The sequence below is a fragment of the Aquila chrysaetos genome, chromosome 8, assembly GCF_900496995.4.
Source record: "Aquila chrysaetos chrysaetos chromosome 8, bAquChr1.4, whole genome shotgun sequence".
Taxonomy (NCBI): Eukaryota; Metazoa; Chordata; class Aves; order Accipitriformes; family Accipitridae; genus Aquila; species Aquila chrysaetos.
In genome coordinates, this window is record NC_044011.1 from 18,472,981 (window position 1) to 18,498,175 (window position 25,195).

Below are 25,195 nucleotides of genomic sequence, written 5' to 3' on the forward strand. Positions count from 1 at the left end.
CAATAATAAACAGTGGAAGGACCGGTGAAGCATACGTTAACGATGTAGCTAAGCTAGTTCAAAATTTATTTTGTCCCCAGAGAGGTGGATGCTCCTTCTTTGTCAGGTGGAATTATGTCCAGAGTCATTGCCAGAAATGCGGCGTGCGGAGAACCAAGGGGAGTATGAAAGGAAGGGAAGCACCGATGCCGAACGAAGATCTGGAAAGAGGCGGTAAGCAAACGGCAAAGGAAAGATAATGAAATACTGGAAAGTATTAGCTAAAGGAAAGAAATTACTGAAAATGTAACTGAAGTTGGATTGAAGAAACAAAAGAGAAACTCTTGGAAGAACAGTACAAAAAACCCCAGAGATTTGTTTTGTCAACGTAATAAGTTCTGTTTTAATTCAATTTTCATTTATTCTTAGCAACCAGTTCAGCTTTCTGTGCAGAGAGGCAACCTTTGTAATGTTCTAGAAAGTGAAAAGATTCTACATATGTGGTCCAGGATGCTTTCTGGCTTCTGATTTTTTTCTTGTATCTCAGTGGGAGTCATGGCTTACCTGCATCGAGTACAAGTAAAAGGCATTAAGCCCTTTTTAAGCGATTAAGACAAGCTGAGAAGTAGTAATGTAACTCTTTTCTGCTTCAACTGCACTTCGATACCTCAGCGATCACCCATATTAATTAAACAAGTGACTTAATACCTCTCACAGTGAAGCAGCAGCAGGTGATTTGCCTGCTGAAATCAGGTGATTTACCTGTTGAAACACTACCTTTTTGTATTCTCAGGGCTCATCCAAGAAAAGAGCAAGGCTGCTGGCCAGAATGAATCTAAACGCCCTATGATAAAACCATTCCTCCCTCTTATGGTGGGAGAGAAATTTGAAAACTAGCACGTCAGGTATCCCAAGTGGATGCATCATTTGCTTTTTGTAAAGCTGGCAGCCAAATAGCCCTTCCTCATTCCGATGGTGCCAAGCACTGGAAAGAGGTCACTCAGTGGTAGGTGCCAATGAAGGTAAGAAGAATCGTGTCAGGTGGGGATTTCCACAGTTGGGGGGGGAGGCTGTTATAGCCCAAATGAAGGAGGATGAAACCAACAATTTCAGTGAAATATAACACAGCCTGTAGCACTGATTCATCTCAAAGCCAGTGAAACTGATACATTTCTGCAAAATGTTTTGGTTTCAGTTAACTCAGCATATTCAGACAAAAATAAGTTTTGCTGGAAATATTTTGACTTGTTCACAACTCACTTGTTTTTACAAACCTAACACTCTTTTCCCCACAAAACAAGTAAATAAGCAGGCAAAGCAAGCACACATTTCCTATAAAATCTGTGATCTTGAAATTCTGTAGTTCTGAAAAGCATCCTCTGCTTTCCTTTCTGTGAACCCGTTGTGGAGAGGTGTTTGTGAAAAGATTCTTACCGCTGTGGTGATACTCACAGTGTCTTGGTTTCAAAACCTGTTGCTTTGGATTTTTACTTTTTGCTTCGAACAAAAGATTGCAGAGGCATTTTGGGTCTCTTGGGGGTTGCAGATGGATTGTAATGATATTCTTATCACTGGTTGTGCCTGGCAAGTCTTCTGGACCTTATTACTTCTTGTGTAACAGCTGCCAGTGACAAGAATAATTTTCCTGCTTAGAAATCATCTTTATTTGACCTGTGCACATTTACATGCTGTTCTTCTCTCTAAAATATTCTTAGTGTGAGTGATAGATGGAATCATCTCCCTTTTTAATGCCTGAATTTGCTATACAGATTTTTCACTGAGTCTGCTAAGGTATGTGGAGGTTTGGGGTTAATAAAAATGTATCCTAGTTTTCAAGCATTTATTGAATAAAATGAAGAGAGAGAGGCTGCCCTGACCAAAACAGAGAGATTGACAAGGAAGAAAACAAAACAAAACAAGGGTAAATGGGAGAGTAAATTGGTTTTCCCTCTTTATCTTATTCTAAAATAAAAGACTGTAATTGATTTTTTTTTTTTTTTTCTCTGTAAGTTTCTTTACAGTTTCAGTGATTTGTCAACGTTGAAGCCAGAATCTCAGAACACTTCAGTCTTTGCAGGCCTCGGCACCCATACAGGCAAATATTTACAAATCTCTGGACCCTTAGCAAAGATGAAATACTGAGTTACAGAGTGTATAAGAGGATATTAGAGGTCATCAAAGTGACTCGGTTGAGAAGGGGTTGTGGGTCTTAGTCCTTTTAAAAAAAAAATTGTCAGGTTTTTGCTAAGTTTTTCATACCACTTTTATCAGCATTAAAAATATCAACATTTTAAAATAATTTTAAAATTGGACATCACAAAAATGAGTATAGACTTCTTAAACTAATGGAAAACAGTGTATAAAAATGAGGTTATCATAAATATTTTGTACCCAAATAAGTAAAAATGTTCACAAAATAGTTGAAGACAATGTGGAATGAGTGTCTTTTTTGATCTGTAAAAATATTAGCAGGATATATTACTTTAAAACTTTTTTTCTTGTCAAATTCACTCATTTGTTAGAGTATACAAGTCTCTGAATTAGTCTTTACGGTCCGTGATTTGCACTGATTACTGTATTAATCATCTAATTTAGGAAAACCCATAGTCAGGTTATAATTTTAAAAATTAAAGTCCAACCTCATAGCAAAAGTTGTCATGCATCTACTTAGGTGCTAAGGTTGCTGTCATACTTCTAATAATATATTTAGGTCCCAGAATCTTAAATTGCATTAAATGGTAATTTTAATTTCATTTATTTTGACAAGGATGTTCTTCAAAAATTGAATCTGTGGAGTTTACAGGACAACTTAACATCTTTGTGGAAAGTGTGACGTGTGCCTTCAGTTTGTCCCAGCAAAGCATTGATTCTTGAATCATACTAATTCTCCCAATGCAAATCTGGTTAGCAAGTCATCGGTGACCATTTATTAGAAATCTGTTGGTTTTTTATTAACATTGTAGTAGATGTTGGAGACTAGAATGTCATGGTGCAACAAGTAGAATACACTTCAGTAGTTTGTTGGCTGAAATCATCTAAGTATTGGATAGCGGACACTTTTAGATAACCCTAAATTCTTCTCTTGCAGAGCTCACATCCCATATAAACATCTGACAGAATATGTTCATGTAGGTTTTATAAATTACTAAAATGACCTCCTGGTAACTTGGGGTCCAAATGTCAAATGTCTGAGTTGTTTGGGTTTATTTTTCATTAACTCACTGAACCATACTGAATGGATGTTTCAAATGTCAAAGTTGGAGTTGAAGAGGTCATGCAACTGGGTGAAGAAATAAGGACAAATGACCTCTTGGTGAACTTTTAGTGAAAGGTTAGAGAGCACAGGATTTTTTCTACATTATTGTAACAACCTTTTCTATATCAGGATAACTTTTAAATGAAGAAATGGTGTTCTTTGCCTATGTTGCTAGAGCCCTTGGAGAAGTTAAACATATTCCAAGACTGTCTCTGAAAAAATGTCATACAGACAAGTGACTGTAATAAAAACTCCGAACTGCTGAAATACAAGGTATATTTTGTATCTGCCTGCACTTTGCATTCAGTAATCCATGGTGCGCCAAATTTCAAGTTCCTAATTTAGTATTGATATGGGACTTAATGGTTGCTTATTTTGAAGTGGGGTTTTTCATTCTGTGGAGGTGGTGGCTGAACTATTCCTTTACTGGTCTCTACAGGGCTCTTCAGCACTGGCCTTGTTATTCTGGTTTCATAATTCCTTTCCCATTCTCCTACACTGAAAAAAGAAGCTTGCATAGACAAGAGCCAGTCTCCCTTAATTTATTCAAGTTTCAGTTTTGCTGGAGAAAAGGGTTGGAACTACATTACTGTGCGGGCTGAAGTTTTAAACAAGCATGAACACTGTGCATGTAATGCCACATTTTTTGGCTTCTTGTTTGAGTAATGTGCGAGAAATGGCAGAGGATCCCTAGGAGGTTTGTATACCATACAATTACCAAGAAGGCCTCCAGTACAGACCTTGGAAAGGCAGGAGTTAGAACTCTGTGTTACAAGCTGTCAGTATGGGAGAACAAGAGATTCGACTGATCTTTAGTTGACAGTGGGGAGCAACTTTTTCTCTCATGTTTATCTGAGAAACCGATTACTGTGCTGAATATGGATGGTGATTCATTGTGTTGAATCTGCATCTATATCTACATTTATTCAACAATAACCTGAGCGCCGCAATTTGCGGATTTTGGGAATTATCATATGGCTTCATAATCAAAGGAAAAATTAAGGAAACAGGTAGTATTTGGGAACATGTGTAGCTTTCATTAATCAAGCGTATATGCAGTATTTGCAGGATTTGGATATTATTAGAGTTGTGCACCGTAGGCATTCTGAGCACTACTATGAAAATCTAACCCCTAAAACTAACATACCCTTTAAGAAAAGGCAATAAGAAAACACTCCTCAAGTTACAGTGTAATTCCAACAGAATTAGTCCCTGATGATTTAATGTAATGGCTCCATTTCAGTAAATTAGTTTTAATAATTGCCCCTTGCATCTGTACCGTATGAAGTGGAAGATTGCATCTTTCATGCAGTATCCCACTCCAGCCAGTCCATGTGCCAACGGGAGTGAAAAGACGTGGGTGGTTTTGCTGCCGAGTTTGCCGTTGGCAAATCCAGCTGCTGTTGGCAGAAAATCTGAGCGTTCAGTGCAGGTTGCAGCAAACCAATTGTGGGATGTGACAGGCAGCTGTTACCCAGTGCAAGACTTGTGGCATTTAATTAAACAAATAGCTACTGTTGTCTCTCTACCTCAAGTATTTTCTTAGTGAAAACTCTTCGCTTATGCTTTAGTTTGAGTTTTGAGGATGTATTAGTGTTGTCATTGCTTCCTTTGATGGCTCAAGCAATTCTCTAAGTCTGAGGCCTTAGAGGACAGAGGAGAGAAAACATTAGTACTAGCCAAGACGCTGTTAACAAAACAGTGGGGCATATTATGGAAGAGCATTAATTATGCTTTGATACGTAATTTATGTATAGAAGAGACATTCAGCTTTTATGAAGCAGCTAAAGAGACAAAGCTGCTAAACCTGCTGAAATCACTGTTAAGGTCATATGTTGCATCTAAAATACCTGTAAAAATACCAGTATTCTCAACCTGAAATCCTTATTCAGGTATAACTTCCTCAGTTTTACAAGTTTCTGAATGAAGTGGTCATTTCACAGTGTTGAAATTTAAAGCTCCTAAAGAGTGAGAGCAAGACTCTGAACGTGAAATTTGATCAAATAATTTGAATATTAATATTTACATAATATAGCAGCAACATTACACACTGCATTACGTTATTGCAATAGGACCCATCTGGATGACATTGTAGGTATATGCAAAGTTTGTGAGCATCTGAGGCTGGGAGGTTTTAGATTACCATAATCTAAGCAAGATGTGTGAGGTAAGGTGTTGACTTCCAGATGACAAATCTGTTTTTATGATTTCCTGAAATTTACTGATGTTGCCAGAGTACTGGCTAAATGTGTATCCCCCTCTCTGGTCATGGGAGTGGCTGTTGCACCGTGTCTGTCTCTGCTGTGGGTTTCACTTACCGCATTTGGAAAGCTGGTGGCTGCTAATGCGTTTTATTTGTAGCAAGCTTATGAAAGGAGAGAGTGTTAAAGCTGAGGTTTTCATAAAACCTTTTTTGAAGCCGCAGGAGACTTGTTGACTCCTTGGGGAAGGCTACTTGAGGAGGATGCAGGCAAGGGAAAGGAAATCTCCCTGTCACCAGCCTGTCCAGCTGAGAGGAGTGGCAGTGCCCTTCCTGAAATGAGCGCTGGGATGCAGGCCTGAAGCAATGAAAAGAGTTTAGCCAAGGTATTGAGGGAGAACAGGAAAAAGTGCTTTTTCACGTGACCTCATACAAGTGGGTTCAGCGTTTGTTTTGTGCCAGGGTTCAGTCCTGAGTTTTAGCAAGTAGACCAGAGTCCTCTCCACAGGCTCATTGAAATGGAAATGGTTTTGCCCGCTGTTCTGGAATGCAAATTATTTTAGGAATGTTCCTGGGTCTTGTGGCTTTCTAAAACTCACACTTTTGAGATTATTTTTTTTTAGCTTATTTTAACCAATTCTCATAACAAAACAATGATCCAGAAAGATGGCTGGTACCTTGATCCTGATCCAGCAAAATATGAAGTGTAGGTTTGTCTTCACGTGTACAAATAGTTCCCTGCAAGTCAGTGGTGGAAAGACATGGGAAATGCAGAAATGCTTTGCTGGATCGCAATCAAAATGCTGAGTGCTTTGCAAAGCCAAACAACAAGAGCAGCCCTCAGTAAGGCAGGCTGGCGTGAGATGCCATTTGGTATAATTCCCTAGGGATTTGTCTCCCTTTTGTTACTATTGATTTTTAAAAATACTGTTTAGTAGCATTTCTTCTGTTACCAGGGCACTGGAGATGGGCAAAGACTTGTACTTGATGCCTTGTCTGCCATAGGTCTTTTGCTGACCAAAATAGACCAACATCATGTGATACGAGGCTAGGAAAATTATGATGAGAGGCAGTGCCATATTTCAGAACAGGAAAAACTTGCTTAGAAACAAGGAGTAGGATTTGTTGGTCTTTATTTCTGGTGTCAGGACTCAGGATATAAAATGGATTTACTTTTAATGAAAATTGCTTTTTTGCTTTAAACTGAAAATACACTTGGATAAATAAGTGCATATGTGGACCATATTTGATGATGCTACATGTTGAGGTGATTGTAACCAGGTTAGAATATTGATTAGTTAGTGCAGGGAATGGTAAGGCAGGACTTTTTTATGTATTCAAATGCAACACTCAGTATAGCTTTGGCAAAATAATAGCCAACTGATCCAAAGCTTATTGAAGGCAATAGGATATCTTATTGCCTGACCTCCCGAAGTTACTGGAAACTGACAGTGCTCTTGATTGCTTGCATACCAAGGCATTTAATCTGTTGTTGTGGTTTAACCCCAGCCAGCAGCTAAGCACCACGCAGCCGCTCACGCACTTCCCCCCCCACCCCCAGTGGGATGGAGGAGAGAATCAAGAAAAAAAAAAGGTAAAACTTTTGGGTTGAGGTAAGAACTGTTTAATAGAACAGAAAGGAAGAAAGTAATAATGATAACAATAATAAAATGACAATAATAATAATAATAATAAAAGGATTGGAATATACAACACAAATGATGCACAATGCAATTGCTCACCACTTGCAGACCGATGCCCAGTTAGTTCCTGAGCAGCGATCGCCCCAGGCCAACTCCCCCCAGTTTATATACTGGGCATGATGTCCCATGGTATGGAATACCCCTTTGGCCAGTTTGGGTCAGCAGCCCTGGCTGTGTCCCCTCCCAACTTCTTGTGCCCCTCCAGCCTTCTTGCTGGCTGGGCATGAGAAGCTGAAAAATCCTTGACTTAGTCTAAACACTACTTAGCAACAACTGAAAACATCAGTGTGTTATCAGCATTCTTCTCATACTGAACCCAAGACATAACACTATACCAGCTACTAGGAAGAAAATTAACTCTATCCCAGCTGAAATGAGGACATCTGTAGAGATGTGTATATAGTTATAAAGTTTCCTTCAGCAGCAGGACTAGTTTATATATTTGTATAGTATTTGTGTGTGTATACACACTTCAAAACAACATCATGAAGGTATACAAAATATTCTTAGTAAACACACTAGGGAAAACATATCCTTGAGAGCATGACTTTTATCCACCCACAGTCTGCCTTATGATTTTGTGCACTGTTCCTTTACATCTGCAGAGTCCTTTGTAAGGGAGAGATGTTCCATATATAACTTTGTGTTTTCATTATTTTTTACATTCACAAATAAGACTTACATTTGAAGAACTTCTGCAACATCAGTGAGCCAGATTTCTCGATCAGGGATGCAATACTGCTCAAGTTCTTTGCTTAATCAAGGGAAAGATGCGGAATCCTGTACCTAAAGAAAAACATTATGATGACAAAAGAGTTATTCTGTTTTATAATTATAAAATAATTCCATGATTTGGAAAGAATATGCAATTTTGTAAAGGGACAAGTATATGCTATTTTATATGATAAATTATAAAGTGATCTATAATTTCATGTTTTCTCCAGTGAGGGACTCTATGTGTGGTAGATACAAAATGCACAGAGTTTCACTGTTGGACAGGTTTGATGAGTTATACTTAACATGTACCGAATCCTGATTGTGGATACACATGTGGGACTAACACAAACTTCAGAAAATCTACATAGGTTTCTCTGAATGGTGATTTTGGCCCTGCGTATTCATTTTTCCCTCCGTTAATACTTAAAAATTTCTATATCATTATGGCTTTCCTTCCTGTTCATGAATTAGGGAGAAGAGAAACTGTGTCAGCAGAAATGCAGTTAGCCCAGCACGAGCACTAGCAGTAGCCAAAAGAGAGCAAGAAGGGACACTAGTGGAATGCTAATGCTGTGTAATAGATGCATTGTCTCCTGAAGGTATGTTTTCTTCTGATGGATGCAACCTGAGGCATAAGGTATGCTGAAAGTTAAACCCCAGCAACCGATTTCTGTAATGGGGGAAGAGAGTCCTTCCTGATTTAATCTCAGTGTAAGTAGGTTAAGTGTGGTTTTCCTGTCACATCTTTGCTGTGTATTGCAGATGTAAAGACATCTGCAACCATATTACTTACCATAGATGTCTTGAAAAAATGCTTTTACTTGTGTTTTACCTTTACTCAGTTAAGATGTGATAAACGATACTTAGATAACAATGTCATCTACATGGGGCTGTTGTGAATCTATAAGTGGGTTGTCCTGGACATTCTTCTGAGTATCTGAAGTATAGTAGCGTCCCCTTTTCAGCTGCACAAGTAAGGTGGACAGATAACTTCACAGCATCAGGAGAAGAGTCTTCTGGTGACTGGTTAACTAGTGCGTCTCTTGGGCATGCAGCGTGAAACTGAGGTGCATTTTTGAGCTGTATAATGCCAGATCATTAGAAAGAGTATGCCTGTGCTGACAGTTGTCATTACGTTTTGACATTGTTTTTGTGTGGAAAGCAATGTAAGGAATTCTGTAATAACCTCTGAGGGCTATGGGGGGGAGATGCTGAGTGGTTCAGAACAGCTGTGTTTCTGCTCACAGTGGATTCATAATTCAAAAGCTATGATCCAGGTCTTTGTCTCTGCATGGCATAGGTCTCTTGCAGACAGCATGTTCTCTTGTCATCTACAGATGGCATCATGATGCAAGCATAAGGGTATCACCCACAGTGTCAGTGTGGCGGTATGAAAGCTTTTCCTGGTGCTGCCACTTGTGTATCTTCCCACATCAGTGCCTGCTTTTCCTCTGGCTTTCTGGGGCATGATGCCAGGGAAGGTAGATGTACCTCTTCTGGAAGAGAGTCAGGTCAGCGGAAGACCTCTGTCACATGAACCCACATGAGAATGCTGTGGTGCTACATGCAGGACAGCTGTCTTGAACAGCTAGTTGCAGTCTTATGTTGCAGGTGTTGCAAAGGTACCTCACAAAGCAGTTTCCTGGCCTCCTTTGCCATGGAGTTTGTTATCTCTGGAGCTCGTGACGATAAGCTTCAGGGCCAGTGAAGCAAGCACTGTTTGGTAGAACCGTGTCATCCTCCTAGAAATCTGCAGTGACCTGCAGTGGATACAGAACTTTGGGTGAGAACTGCATTCAGAAACTTTAGCCAGGTGTCATCATAGCATTTTCCAGGCACAGGAGTGCTGCCCCTCTTGCTGCCACTCAGTGCGAACCACTGGTAAAGCAAGGTAGTTATGAAGGCCATTGTTGGCAGCCTTCACGGACATCTCATGTGCATCATGAACAGCCCTGGAGATCCTGTGCAGGCTGATTTCTCTTGCTGTGTGTTTCCTTGTGGGAGTCACCCTTCCTCTGGTGCAGCAGCGACCCTGATCCTCATGTAGGTCCTCCTCATGGACTGTACCTGGAAACTGGCTGTCTGCTTTCATTACTCTCACGTCCTCTGCATCAGAACAGAAGGGGTAACAGGCATTGCCTTTCCGACTGTGGACCCCGGACGTCCCAGGGCAAGCCCACCACCATAATGTGTACCCATCCCACATGCCCACAGTGTGCCCACTACAGTCATTTCTAAAACACAGAATGCATAGTCTGTAAATTTGTGGCAGTGGTGGAACAACTAAGAAAAATAAAACTTAAAATCCTGGCTCCTACACAGATGTACTCTGTGATATGCCCTGCTTCTCACTAAGCAGTGCAGAACCCATCCTCCCTTCCTCTAACCAACGCATAACCAGTTTTCACCATCACAAAGCATCGAACTTTTAATCATCCAGTGTGCCTGTAATCACTGCTTTGCTATCTGTAGACTGTTAACCATCTATTATACTTAACCCATCAAGTCCTATTCAACCTAAATGCGTAAGCTAATTTCCTAGTACCTGAAAGCCAGTAAGAACCTCATAAGGCTTTGCCTCAAATTTCAGGGCTGCATTTTTCATGTATGGGAAACATCCCCCACTCTACTCCTCCTCCTCCTCCTCTTCTGCCCACTCACTGATGAGGAAGGACAGTATTTAAGAGCAACCACAAACAACTTCTTTGGCTGTGTGAGCAGCAAATTTGGCCAATATACTTGCAACACTTCATATAAAGGTCAATGTGGTACATCAATGTGGTTTATAAGGAGTAAAAACACAGAAGATTGGCCAATGGGACTGTTAAGCTGAGGCCAGCATGGCCACTGGCCAACCACCTAAGTTTAGATTGACAAGTGACTGGTGTGGCCAGAAACCACCAGGCACTGTGCCTGATTGGGACAGCGTAAGTGGCTGCCATGATAGTGCATGTGTTGGAGCCCCCTTGGTTGGGGGGCAATACACCACGCAAGAGGTGCCCTTGTGCAGCAGAGAGCCGACCTTGAAGCAGGAGAGGGATTTATGGTGGTGGGTTTCTGCAGCTTGGAGGACAGGCAGTTCTGGGTCCATGTTGAGGGTAACTGCAGGGAAGAGCTAGCATAGCTTATGAAGGAGCTCGTAGTTCTGCTTACGCTGCCTTGACTCTGCAAATACACCTTGCTGTGCTTATCCTCACCCTGTCTGTCAGAGATAACGTCCTGACCGGCAGCTAGAAGGGGAGCAGTTCCTCATGTTGGTGCACCTCCTGCTCTGTTGTTCCTGAAGTGGCTTGTGTTGCAGTGATGGGGATGCCCTCACAGAGGTGTTTCCTCTTGGTCTGTAGTCTCTGTGCCCTCCCCAAGGGCTGGACTTGGGCACTATGGGGTTGCTCCTGCTAATGCTGCTTCATCAGAGGACCGTACGGGGGAAAAAAAAGAGAAAGTTTCTCAGGCTTTGATGGCCTGTGGAGAAAAACGCTTCAGTGATTTATGGTTATCCTCTTCATAGTGCCCTCATTCTCTGGGGCAAATCTTCTGCAGCAGAGTCTTGTACCTTTGACCACGTCCTAGGAGAACTGTTAGGAATAGCGGTCGTTACAAGGTGACCTGCCTGTACTGGTAAGCGCCTTTAATGCCATGAGGGGCAGCAGGGAGATGGCAGTGTCATGGCCCGATTCCTTCCTGGCTCCAGACCGCAGGAGAAGGCAGCCCTGTCAGCACGGGCAAGAGGGACGGGAGGGAAAAGCCAACCTGTGCAGTAGCACTTTTCTGCTGTGGTTTTCATAGCTGCTTCTGAGTAATAGGTGAATGGAGAACCTCCTCAAGCTTCTGATAGCTGCCCCCACCCCAGCAGCAGATTAGCCTTTTGATTGCAGTGGAGGTGTCTTATAGGTGTTTGTGTTGCTCTGGACCATGCTGCTCTTCATCTGGGTCCCTCTGATGTCATTCTGACCTGTCACAGTCTCTGTGTCAAGAGGTCTTCTGTCCCAGCTGGCGTATGTGCTCCTTATTCCCCATGCCCCCTCTTCTACCACCAAAGTGACACCACAGAACAATTCAACCAAACCTTAACTGGGGAGTTCATGGACCACAGTATCACTGGAACATGGCTGGATAGCAGACGGGATGGGGTCAGGGAGGAGATGGGCTGGGGCTGGGCTCTTTCATGACAGGAGACTGCTGCACACCAGGTGTGGGAGGATGAAGGTATACTACTAACTCAGACCATATGGAAGGGGAGAGCTTGTTGTGTTGTGGTAGTTTACCAGGTAATTGCCTTGCAGATTGAATGCCAGCACAATTAAATCATTTTGCCTAGTAATTCAGTGGAGGGATGAAATCTTTATTAGTTGATGGCACTGGTTTGACAGTGACAACATGTAGCCTGCTGTGTCTGGGGATGACAAAGGTTGGCGTGAGTACAGTCACATATGGATGCCATTAAAGTCCACTGTTCCCTCTGCAACGCCTAAATTCTTAGAAATTAACACCACAGACAAGTGCCTCATTCTCAGTCAGAATGGAGTGAAACTGCAGAGTAGGTTTTTTTGCAGAAACTAAGTGTTTTCTGGCTGATGGAAATCGGGCTAGGACACTTGCTGCTTAGAAAGCCTGCTCTCAGCGTGGCTGTTTTCACCTGGAAAGAGGACCTGCTGATGTCCTTTTAACATGCAGGCCCCTTTACTGCTTCTCTCTCACATCTACACACAGTCCCAGTCAGAGACAAAAGGCAGTTTATAAGCTGTATGTTCACCGGAGGCAGCTGTTTTGGCAGAGCATGGAGGTTACAAAAGAGAAGTTGATGTGCTGGCACTTGTTTTTTCATGCCTCATCTGCAGTCCCCTTGATCTCAGACACAAATGATGTACCAGCAGCCTGGCTGGTTGCTGCTTGGCTTCTTGTAAAAACAGACAAACTGCAATACTGTAGGACTTGATTTAATTTGCTGAAACATAAGCATCTAGTGCTGTCTGAGATGCCCTGGGTAGTCCTGCCTGGCTTCTAGCTTCTGGTCCAGGAGGGACTCTTTTACCCTGTATAACCAATATTATAGCTATTAGCCTCATGTGGGTGCTTCAGATATCCTAGGGCACCTCAAAAGACACGGGATGCTTGTGCATGGGCAATTGTAGTGTCTTCCCCACTGAAGGTCTCTAATGAGCTGCTCCCTGTCAGTTTTATCCCACTGATGTTAGGGAATATGTGCAGCCCAAAGGTGGGAGGAATCTTTTTGGTTTTGTGTTGAAAATACGAATTTTCTGCAATAAAGACTACAGTATACCTGGCAACTACCCCTCACCACCCACCACTGCAAATCACTCTTTAAAATGCAAAGCTTCTACTTCTCTTCTGTTTGGTGAAGGCAGCATAGGCTTGAAAGACATGTTTAAGCATACGGGAAGGAAAGACCAGGCAGCCCTTCATATTTTGACATCAGAACTTTTCCAAATTGCAGAGTGCAAAGCATCTATAAAATACATTTTCTTTACATAATGTCTTTTATGCTAGGATTGACAATTTGAATCCTTGGGGATTTGATTAAGTTGTGATGAGACACATGGTAAGATAGCAAGTCTGATTTACTAACTTTGTGTGTCTTGGTCTTGGGATTGGGTCTGTGAGCACTTAAATGAGGATATGTAGGTTTATCAGTTGTTAACTTGCTAATGTAATCGGCATACTTGTTATGTTGCCCGGTAATGATGATCTGTATGTATATCATTGTTGAGTAAATGCTGGGGGAATGCTCAGCACGGCTGCTTTTGTATACAGGGACAAGTGGCATGTCCTCAAGCTAAGACGGCAGCTTAGGTGCTTACAGTGGATCACTAGAAGCATTACCTTAGTCTTCTCAACCTTCAAAATGGCACTACAGCGTGCTTGTACATTTCAGCAGATAGCTGGATTTCAGCTTCCTCATCCTCCTTATGGACAACCTGGCAGAGTCACAGCTTTTTCCTCGGCAAATTCTCATCAGTAGGCCACTGACTCCTCTCTGCCTCATTGTGCTCTGCATTCACCTTACCTTACCACTTCCTCACTCTCCTTGAGTCTGTTCCCTTCTCAGTTCTCATTATTCTTTGCCATCCATTTTTCCTGTTGTCTATATTGCATTCATACATACTCCTCCTCCCTCAGTTCTCCCAACCAGCTCCAGTTAATTTGGAGGTATCTTACTAACGATCATTGTATTTTTAAAAATGAAGATGCTTTCTTTGACCCATTTCAGTCAGCAACAAAATACTGTTGTCTTCATCAGAGTCAAGTTTTCACCCTAAATTGTATACATACACCTTCAAACACTGCCTGAAATTCTGAAGGTTTGTACAGGACACAACAAAATGGCATAAGCTGATGTGATTCATACTGTTATTTGCATGCCCCCTTATTATCACGTGCCATATTATTTCTGTTGCTCCAGGTAGCCTTATCCACACATTGGGATCCTGCTGTGTTGGAGACTGCTCAGACAGCTACAGAAAACTTAGACTCTGCTCCTGTGTGCTTATAGTAAAATTTCAGTCAAAAACCAGCAGATGAATGGGAAGGAAACAAGATGAGCGGAGTTCAGCAGAAATCTAGAAGTCTCCAGAAGTCTTTCAAGAGAGCAAATAAAATGTCTTGTCCCATATCTAGTTAATATTCCCTTTTGACTCTGCAAGGGTGAGGACTCTTAAGATGAATACCTGAAATAGCAGGCTCAAACACAGAATGGCATGCAATGGGGTAAAATACACAGTGCCTGAAAATTCTGTTTTAATAATGTTAATGAAGGGATACAGTGAACTGCTCTTAATTAAAATGCATTACATTAATATTGTCAGTTCATTTTGTTTGTGAAATGAAGTGGAATCATTTATTAGGGAGTAAAAAATAGATGGATTTACTCTTTTCCTTTACAAATTGAAATCCTTCCATGTTAGATTTCCCTAGAGATGTTCTCCCCATTTCCTAAAGAACTAAAAAACTATGCATATGATAAGTGGCATGAGGTTTAAACATGAATAGTGCTAGTTCAGAAAACTGATCATTCTTTTTTCATTTATTTCATGTAGGTTTCCTTTGCCTGATCTGTAGACATGTCCACAGACCTGCTATGTAAGTACATTTCCATCATCCCACAGTGATTTTTTGTACCATATGTTTTTATCAGATTCCCAGATGTGTTCATGATTGATGTTTTTTATCTTAAGTATAATGTCTGCTTTTACATTTGCGTTTCTTCTGAGACATCTGTGGAACAATATTACCATTATAATCAACGGGATTATTCTTGGAGTAAAGCATGACTTAATATGAGTAAAATGGTAAAAATCTGGCCCATGTATAAGAACAGACTGGTTCATTGAGACTTAAAATTACAATTCTATCTAAAATGTTTTATCTATCTTTGGCACAAATACCATCCCAGATCACTACTGAGTGATGTGCTTGGGGTTTTTTAATCACTTTGTGAATTTAACTCCAGTGTTTCCAAGGCATCATTATCCCAAGTCACATCCAAATCTCAGGCCTCATCACTATTAGCCATCCTTCTTTTTCAACAGCGAAGAACATACAAGTGCCATATCCTTACACTTTGCTGTCGTAACTACCACAAAAAACTACTGCTCAGGTCTCCTCGATACTTGCACCCTCTTGCTCCAGCCTAAGCTATCTGCTGTCAGGAGTGAAATGTTAAAGAAAGGAGAGAGCGCAGGGTGACTGCACAGTGGTCCTGGTCAAAATCACTTAAGACTCTTCAATTCTACTCAGTTGTTTAAGCTGGTTTGACTGTTTTAGCTAATTTGTGCCCTGGCAGTTTCATTTTTCTCTCTTCATCTCAGCATCAGCACCTCTCTCACGCTCTTCCTACTGATCAGTGGGTTAAAGAAGTTGTCACCTGAGTAGAGGTTGAAGGAGTCAGTTGTGTTCAGCCTGGAGAAGGGAGCATGCAAGTGGATCTAGTCATGGTCTTCCAGTACAAAAAAGGTGGTTGTGGAGAGGGAGGTGGAAGCACTCTTTCCCCAAGCATGCACCGTGACACGACGAGAGACAATGGCCACAAGTTGCTTTGGGGGAGATGCTCCTGGATGTAAGGGGCATTTTCACTGTGGGATCGATTAAACTTTGGAATAGGCTGCCCAGCGAAGTGGTGGAATTTCCCACACTGGAAATACTCGAGATAAGGCTTGACAGGGCCCTGGGTAATGCTAATCTAAGGGCCTGCTTTCAACAAGAGGCTGGGCTAGTTGATCTCCACAGGTCACTTGCAACTTGGATAATTCTGCAGTTCTGTATTTCCTTGTGTCCTCAGCTGTCTTCTGTGCAATGATCAATCATCCCTACCACCTGTCCCTGGTCTTCTCACAAAGTATTGTACAGCTTGTGCTGTGGCAGATCCTGTGATACTCGGTCATGCTAGAGGGATAGACATTTGTCTTCTCACTTGGAGACATGTGAATAGCCTCGAGGCAATACCAGTGGTACAGAGTAAAATTAACTCTATCCCAGCTGAAACCAGGCCATGTCGCTGCTCTGAAATGAGAACATGTGACTGCCATTGGAGTCAGAAAGACTTAAAACTACTTTCCAGGTTCCAGCTGATGGGAGTACACATGCATGTGGGTTTTGTGACAGCCAGGTAGTGCCTTGGAAAAATGTCAGTACGCAGAAGAATGCTAAAGAATAATGTGGCAAATCTGTACAGATGTGAAGTGACTCCAGATCTTTGTCTGGTTTTATATAAATAAATAGTGCAGAGCCAGCCCATGAGCTTAGTACTGGCCTATGCTAACAAACAACACCAAAGTGTGTTTTGGGGATAACATCTACCAGGCTGTGTTCCAGGTAAGGAATTTGGATGTAACCAAACTGGGGGGGGGGGGGGGGGGAGGGAAGGAGATGAGGAGCGTTTAGACACGTGGAGCTGATGCCAGGTGGTCTCAGCACCATGGAAAAGTCTCTGGCTCTTAGTGTTTGGTAGTAGACATGTAGCCTAACCACCCAGTCCCTAAGCCTGACCACAGCATCGTATTTCACTAATGCTTGGTTCAATACAAAGTCAAATTCTAGGATTAAAAATCTTGTTCCAGGTCACATTGATGAAGACTAGATGTATAATTAAAAAGAAAAAAAAATCTAACCAAACCAGAACAAAACCCCCTAGATTCCTAGGAAAAAACTGCTGCAGTCTGGGGCAAATTGCCCAAAGAAAATGTCATGGCTGCACAATACAAGGGCTGCTACAGCTAGACATCAAACTCCAGCAGCTAAGTCTTCAAGCCTGTGGAAATAAACCAAAAAAGCCAACATCCCAGTGAAGTTTCGGCATGATGAATTTGAGGTAGCAAGTGTTTCTCTCTTTTAGATGGAGAAGCTAAGGGCAAAAAGAGAAGTTTAGAAAACGTCTGGCAGCTACTGAGGCTCAGCTGGTCAGGGAAGCAGCGGACTTCCCTTGGAGCTTGTTTTTCTTTTTATCCTTGGATGAACTAGCGTGCAGTACATTATGCTGCCTGAATGTAGGGGTTTGTCACGGTTAGCGCCGGGGGCTGTCCCGGGAATGTAGGAAGGCGACGGGCGTGAATGGAGCACGCGGTGGTCGGAGGGGCTCAAGCCCGCTCTTCGGGAGACCTGTCGCTGCTCCTCTCGGCCTGGCCGGCCAAAGCCTCACAGGAAAGGAGGTGGGTCTTTGATCTCTTTGTTGTAGCTGCTCCCTGGGAATTTGCTGAAATCAATGCCCTGTTTTCCTGAAGAAATGAATGGCTATGGCTAACTAGCTTTGTGAAGCGCTGGGGAATTCACCGCTTCTGTTTATTGACAGCTGAAAAGGAGCACATGGTGCTGAATGGGTCCTCCTAGGGAAACAAAACAGAGCGGAGTTAGACTTAGTTGAACACAGGGGTGTTTGGAAAAGTCTGCTGAAGGAGGATGGCATGGTTCCTGCCACCTTGTACTAGCATAGCCCGACCTTTTACTAAAAATGCCATTTTAAATAAGGTAAGGATTGTTTTGATTTCCCATACATAGTGCGATTATGAAATGTTTGCATTTTTGTTCTTGAGTGCAAAAACGGTGTTTGAACTGTATTCTGTCATGAGAAACACCTAAGTGACTTTTGTGCTGTTTCTAGCCTTTGTGTATGTTCATTTGCTCTTTATCTAATGGTGATTAAAGAATATGAAAAGTAATAGGAAAAAATTTGGTATTTGGGTCTTGCAGTCAGGTCCTGAGCATCAGTCATTCAGGCAGGCTATTACATGCAATCCTTTGTGTCTTTGAGAATCAGCTGAATTGCATCAGATGATTTCTTGACTGGAATAAATTGCTGTGTTAGTACTTATGCACAAGGCAGTGACTAACAAGCAGGCCTGACTGGCAGAAAATCTGGGAATCTAAAATCCCTTGAAATGTAAGGATATATTTCCAAACCTCTGTTTCTATGCGTAGACTCAAAGCAAGAGATGGACTTAGCACTGCACTTGCTGGTTTTAGATGTACAGTTTTTTTGTAAAGACAGCAAAGAATAGCAAGAGGAGGATGATAATGAGGAAGCATTATTTTCTTCATGCGAGTCCAGAACAGTTTATCAGACTGAAGGAATTTGGTGTGTAATTCATATGTAAATTTTCTACTGAAAACAAGAGAACAAATCGCCAGAGTTTCTATATTAGTTTCTGTGGTGACTGAAGAAGATTTCTGAGCTCACATAGCTACAACTTTCAGGTGTGGCCCACTTAGGACTGCAGCAAAAAAAGTTAAGTAATGTCATTTCTTCTTTAGTCAGTTTAAGCATAAGAGCAAGCTCCAAACAGAATTGCCATTGTGCTGCCTCGTTCTTACATGGCAGTAGGAATTGCTGGGTTTGTGTTACGAACCTGATTAAAAGTGTCTGTGCATGTGTGCAGTTGCTTGAAAACTCTTGAGTAGTCCCCTAATTTTGGGGGAAGTGCTTGGGAAGTTTCATGTTTTATCGGAGTAGTTTGTATTCCTCAGTCTGGCATTTTTCCTCTGAGTGACTTTGAGCTAGTAATCTTACTGGTTTTGTCTCATTTTGCTCTTCTCTGCAGCAGACAACTCACCTGTTTTTCTTAGAAGCCTTGGGGCTCCATATGCAAACATGCTTTCTTTAAAATACTTTGTGATCCTGAAAATGAAAATACATTGCTTGATTGTAGAGCATCAACATTTTTGCTTGTGACTTCTGCCTTTAAGTTTCCAAGATTTTCAGAGGGACAAGCAAAAAAAGAAAGTGCATTTATGATTTTGACAAAGATGTAAAAACACTAAGCTCAGGCAGCCTGATATTGATGTTTGTGGGCTCTGTTGTCGTCATTGTTATCCAAATGTGTCAGGAGTGTTTTCTGACCTCACTTAAGTGTATGTATACATGATAGGCATTGGAAGATGCTAAAATTTAAAGCTAAAGCTAATTTAAAGGTAACACTTAAGTTGGAAAGGAGGTTAATTTGTAGGTCATTTTAATGCTGTAATCTAGATGTGTTATGAAAATGTTGACTGGTGAGGGTTTCTGGGTAGTTGTAATGGTGTAAATATAAAAGAATTATGGTCGTGAAAAGCTCAGTTGATCAGAGCTTTTTTAGTTACTGTAATGGAGAAAAGAGTAGATGATTCATGTGTGACAAGGAAGGTAGCATTTTTTCTCTGTTACTTGGACTATAAAGCAAGGCAGAGCGTGTTATGTTTAACTTAGTGAACTGGAAGGTGCTTAGCCAGGTGTGTGCAGGGAAGTACATGGTGATGTTTTTGCAAGATAGTTGTCCCTTTGCCTCTTCTAACATCAAGGATCTTTATAAAATATGAATATTGTTGTGACCTACTGGCAATGTTGAAGTGGAAGGAGTATAAAATAATTGATTTCCAACCAATAGAGTAAGATACACCAAATACAAAGTGGGATATGTGATCATACACAACTCTAAGTAAATATGCATGTTAAATGACCAGGGTTATACAAATACATATCTGAGGAATGGTGCATTTCCCCCAAGGTGATGCCTTTACCATCTGTTGGTCTTGTTCTTCGAGCTAGGAAAGTATGAAAACGGGAGCAAATTCTTTGTAATTTTGCTTTGCAAAGTTGCTTCTTAGATTCTAGTAATAGAGACTACTGTTATTTTTGTGACTTTTGGAAAAGTTTAAAGAAACTACAAATTAATCAGGAATGTAGAAAAAGTGTTTGGATTTTATTTAATCTCAAACTAAGATGACTGTCAACAGGAGAATAAATAGGGCTTTATGGAGATACGTTATAATTTGAGTTTAGAGTGCTTCATCCACAGAAAAAGTCTGCAATTTTTTCTAAACTCACAAATTCATGCAACTCTCAGATGTAATTCTCCAATAATACTCTATAATCATGTACTTTGTAATTCTCTGTTTTGGAGAACTAGACTCAAGGCTGTCCTTATGCCTGAGGAGAATAGTTATTGTAAGGGAAATGTACTATACTGCTGCCTAATCTGTTGCTGCCAATTTTATTACCCGTTCTTAATCAGTCTGTTAAAGAAGCTCAGGTGGGCATAACTTCTTTAGTACAGTATCAGTCAAGATGTTAGATAGTTATCTTATGGTTCCCATTTAAAGTCTTTAGAGTAGAAAAAAGAAGTATATGTTAGATCTCAGGAAAAAGAGAACAAGTAAATGGAAGCACAGATACAACCTTGCACATGTGAGTATTTTTTTCACAGAAATACATTTTTGTGTCTGTTCAGCAGCAGAGCTTCCCAATGTCTATGGTTTTTTTTAAAGAAGTCCCTTCATGCCTTAAAAAGGAGCATAATTTAACAGGATCATAAAGGCTAAGGATGAGAGTCTTCTACCGATTTTGTTCCCAGAGAAGCTGGGAATCAAGCATCCTTTTCATGTTGGAAATTAGGCAAGTATAACAGAAGTTGTTGGCTCTGTCCTCTGTTATGAAGGTGATGCATAGTGAGAACTAAAGCTGTTCTGCGAAGCTGTTAATGACCCTTCATTTACAAAACCCAGTGCTTTTAAAAGACGACTCCTACATTTCGGTATTTTAAATATATGCTTTAGGATTCATTAGTCAAAAATTTAAAAATAACTTTTTTTTGTTCTCTTGGGTGAATTGGAATACCAGTAGGAGGTTTGGACAGTTCGCTGAGAAAGTTAACTGATTTTCCAGTTTTATTCAGACTTCGTTTCCGCTGAATGTAATACGGATTGGAGTGTTTTTTCAGGACTGGCTCTGCAAGGTCTCAGCCCCCACCAGTCCTAAGTGTCCATGTATTCACTTCTCCACACGGACTTCCTTCTTTCATAACGCGGCTACTCGCACATTAGTAGGGCCGAGTGTACGGACTTCTACCTGCAGAAGTGGGTCCTGTGGTTTTTACACTGCACTTTTATTCCCAGTGGCTGTAGCTTGCTTCATTTAGTTATAACTGCCTCTAAAGACCTCAAGTTCTCCAGCCACAGGATTGAATACAACCCGCTCTGTCATGCCAGGCATCCTCATTGCGTCCTACAGTAAACTCATATTTCCTTCTCCAGACCGTGTCCACCTGCCTGGTTCTTTCTACCAGTAAGCAGCTAGAAATATATCCCAGGCACTAGCATCTTTGCTGGGAAAGTTCCTGCAAGTCCGTGTTTGAAGTTGTGTTACAAATGGAAGAACAAGAGTCAATTTGGGCTGGTTTCCTAAGGAGAGGTGGCTTTTGTCACCGAGCCCTCCACCAGTCTTCTCCGCATGACATCTGGACTTGGTGGCCAGTAACAACCAAATTCAGGGAAGGACAGAGAGACCCAATCTAAGGTTCCCTTTTAAGGGAATGTTGCAAGGGTTGGAAGTATTTCAACTAATTAATACTAAGCATTAGTCATTAGAATTGCTGCACTTCGTTTATCAGAATTGGAGCTGTGGTGTTGACCTGCCATGAATAAAATCGTCGGCTGTATTAATGCACTTGATATGGTGTGTGTGGCTGCACGCATGTGTGTTTATACATACATACATTTAGGAAGATATAAGTGCTTGGGTTTTTCTGCTAGAGTAAAGATAGAAGATTCTGATGTCTGTGTTAAATTGCAGCAGTAGCATTAACATTATACACTAAAAGGTCTGACACTAAGATATATCAACCAGCCTGCCACAAACCTTCCCAAAAGAAAAGTGCTTGAGACCAGTTAAAGCTGCTTTTGCTGTGGGAGGTAAAACTTGTACTGTGGGAGATGTAGATTAGGGGGTCCAACATGTAGCTCAGGAGCCACAGGGTGCTTATGAGCAGTTTGAATATGACTCTCTTGATGGCTGTCTGTATTTCTGTGGACAGGGGAATCTTAGTTTTGCTGTCTGCAGTATGGAAGCAGTGCAGTTTGGACAGTGCTAGTGAAGACCTAAAGCAAGAAGGTGTCGCAGCCAAGGAGCCCCGCTCTTGCACCGGGACTAGCTGCTGCTGGCTGCTGGGGGAGATGGGCAGAGGGCTTGGCTCACAGCAAGCTTTTGCTGGCCGTTTTGTAGGACCAGGCTATGCTGACTGAGGGTGTTTCTCATAAAAAATAGCAGTTGTTTCTGTGAATTTGCTGTTAACCTCCTTCCCTGTTTCTGGATCTAATTTTATATGATTTCATGCCAAACCAGTAGAGGGAGAGGGAGAGAAGGAAAAGAAAAAAAAAACCTGAAAAATCCAACTGCATTTTTCAGTTTGATTGTTTGAAATGTATTCAGCTTTCAGCAGTGAGAGAAGTCTCTTTGTTTGTGCTGATTAGAAGCTATTACATGCAAACTATGGGAGGTGACTTCACTTGAACTGTGCTGGTTAGGTATGTGGGTTCTGATAGCAACCAAACCCGATGTGGTGCACCAGAAATGTGACATGTACATTTTAGTCCTAAGAATAACCAGAAGGTGGTTATTTTTTTTAATTATCTTTCAATCAAACAATGATTTGAATCAATCAATGCTTTGATCTCAAGTCATTTTTAGATGAGTGAACCTACCAAGAACTTTGATAAACCAGTAGCTCAGACTGCAGAGTGAAGTTAACCTTGATAATCACACCTACATACTTTCCCCGCTGTTTGGTTTGTTAGGGTTTTTTTTTTTTCTTTAAGTTTGCAGGAAAGTCCTATAAGTTACTGCCCTTTCAGGTGTTTAAACAGTGAAGGTAACTATTTCTTTTCCTCCTAGCTATGACGTTTGTAAGACACAGCAGAGCACAGGTATCCTTCTGCTGCACAGGCTTCGTGGGAACCTGCTGAAGCTGCTGTGTGTAGTCACGTTGCTGAATTTCACAGCTTGGCTGTGCTCTTTGAGGCTTCTCTAACTGTTTTGCTCCTAAGATTTGCTAAACGGAAGGAGCACAGTAGAAAGCCTCATTGGGATTGGTGGGAGGATGACTTTTTATGGGAAGCTGGTTAAATTCCTTCTGGCTATGCCTGTTGTAGTACTTCATGGTCACCAGGCGAAAAACTTACTGTTCCCAGATGTGTTTGACTGTCATGATTACTCCCTATTAGGAACTAGTAATGAATCATAGTTGTTGTTATCTTTTATATGTTTGTATAACAAATAGTTTTGGAGTTCTGAAGAGTTTACGTACTGGAACTTGTGTCTGACAGGAAAATGCATGCATGCTTTGCGTTAGAAGATTTCTTTACAGTCAGATAAGTGCTGAACCTCCCTTCTAGAGGCATCCTTTCATAAGAACAGCTGTGCTGGACAGGATCGTACTTCTGTGAGGCAGGAGCGGGTGCCTTGACAGATGATCTCCCACTGCTGGAGACCCAAGGACGTACCCTCCCTCCGAATCTTCTTTCCTCTTGGGAACAAAGGCAAGGGCACCAGGAGGATGGAGGCGAGGTGAAGGAAAGTGTTACTGCAGGTCAGCGCCTGGGTCAGGATCCCAAAGCGCTGGGCTCACCTGCAGGGCCGGGTCCCAGTTTTAGGGAATTAGCTCGACCTGCCGGTCTGACTGAATGTATGGGGTGGCAATAAGGCATCTTTGCTGTTTTATTTCTCTGTTTCTGTCTCCAAATATAGTAACTCATTTTTTAAGTTTTACATTTTAGTAGAGTGAGGTCATGTTTCTGTGAGTATGTTTAATGTTAAGACTGATTGCTGGGATGTTTGCAAACCACCTACCGTTCTCCTCCCCGGGGAGAGGGGGCCCCAAAAGAGGCGTAGGCGTTTACTCGTAGGGTGCCGCTCACCCCTGCGCAGGGCCAGGACTCCTTCTCCCCCTCCTCCAGCATCTCAGGGGCTCTGGTCCACTCACCTGCAAGCCCGGGGATGGCAATCAGCAGCCAAGTCCTTGGTAAGGGAGCTGACGTTGCTCCAGCAGCATGTCCCGCAGTGTCTGTGCTGGTGCCACCAGGTAGAGACTGTGAGGCTTCAAGGTCTCCGTGTGTCAAAGACGTGGGAACTCACTGCTTGAAATCTATTGAAAGTTTCCCTCTCAAGCACGTAGGAATGCCTCCCCCTGTTTGTCTTTTGCGGGGGTGTTATTTTGGCTGTGGGGTTATGGGAAATACAATACCTGCTTCCCAAATAATACACTGTGTGGTGCATGAAAGTGCAAGTTTTTTCAGCCTTTGCTCAGGTGAGCAGTTACGATTGCAAAGTCAGCCTGGTGTGTGGTTTCCTGATGTATTTATTTTTTCTTTTTTTCCATGCAGAGCTGAGCAGTTGTAACTCTCTGCTAATACAAAGTTTTGTTGTATGAGATAGAAGAGGCATGAAAAGGAGATATTGAAGAAATGTTCGCCTATTTTTGTGTTGGAGTAGGGATCAGTTATTACAGTTAAAAAGTGAAGATCAGTCAGTAGGGTATTTAGCATGACAAAATATCAGAAGTTAACGGGATTTGAAAAAAATTATTCTGAATTCTATTTTACCATAATACAACTAGGATGAATTATTGATCAGTTAAGAGCTTCAGCTCCTTTCTAAATGCACTTTGCGTGTCAAACCTAGGACATGTAAGGCTTCTTTCATAAAAATTTTTTTACAGATGAAATGTGTGGCAGTGGCCCACAATAATGGGAAAATAACTTAGGATTAACTGTGTGCTAATTGAGTACTTTGAATTTTGTGCCAGATAAATTATATTGTAGAACAAGGTTTTCAAGCTTTTCCAGCAAGGAGCGCTGCAGAACAAACCACAGGGCAGGAAAACCTCATGTACCTTTGTGTAAGAAGAATCAAGACTGGCATACTGCACATGCAATGTATCTTAGACAGAAAATGTCCAGAAGGTATTTTTGCAGCATTCCTCTACGTGAAAGCTGAACAAGACTAACGGAGCAGTATGGTTTTACTCTGGGATAAATTACTGTTGTTTGCTATGCAAATCTTATGATTGTAATTAGGCTGGGATT

General features: G+C 41.6%; 1 protein-coding gene across 5 annotated transcripts in view; it reads left to right on the top strand.

Moving 5' to 3' along the window:
• The window catches only part of PLAGL1 (PLAG1 like zinc finger 1), a 52,548-nt gene that overhangs the window by 6,202 nt on the left and 21,151 nt on the right, over window positions 1–25,195 (top strand). For 2 of the 5 annotated variants that reach the window (XM_030022386.1, XM_030022385.1), the window contains exon 2: window positions 14,911–14,953. The exons of 1 other annotated variant lie outside the window; for it this stretch is intronic. In XM_030022386.1, the coding sequence (XP_029878246.1) occupies window positions 14,935–14,953 (19 nt within the window). In that variant the 5' untranslated portion in view covers window positions 14,911–14,934. Of the gene's footprint in view, window positions 1–106; window positions 214–14,910; window positions 14,954–17,420; window positions 17,518–25,195 lie in introns of those variants that run through there. 2 more of the 5 variants (XM_030022387.2, XM_030022389.1) reach the window with 2 other exon arrangements.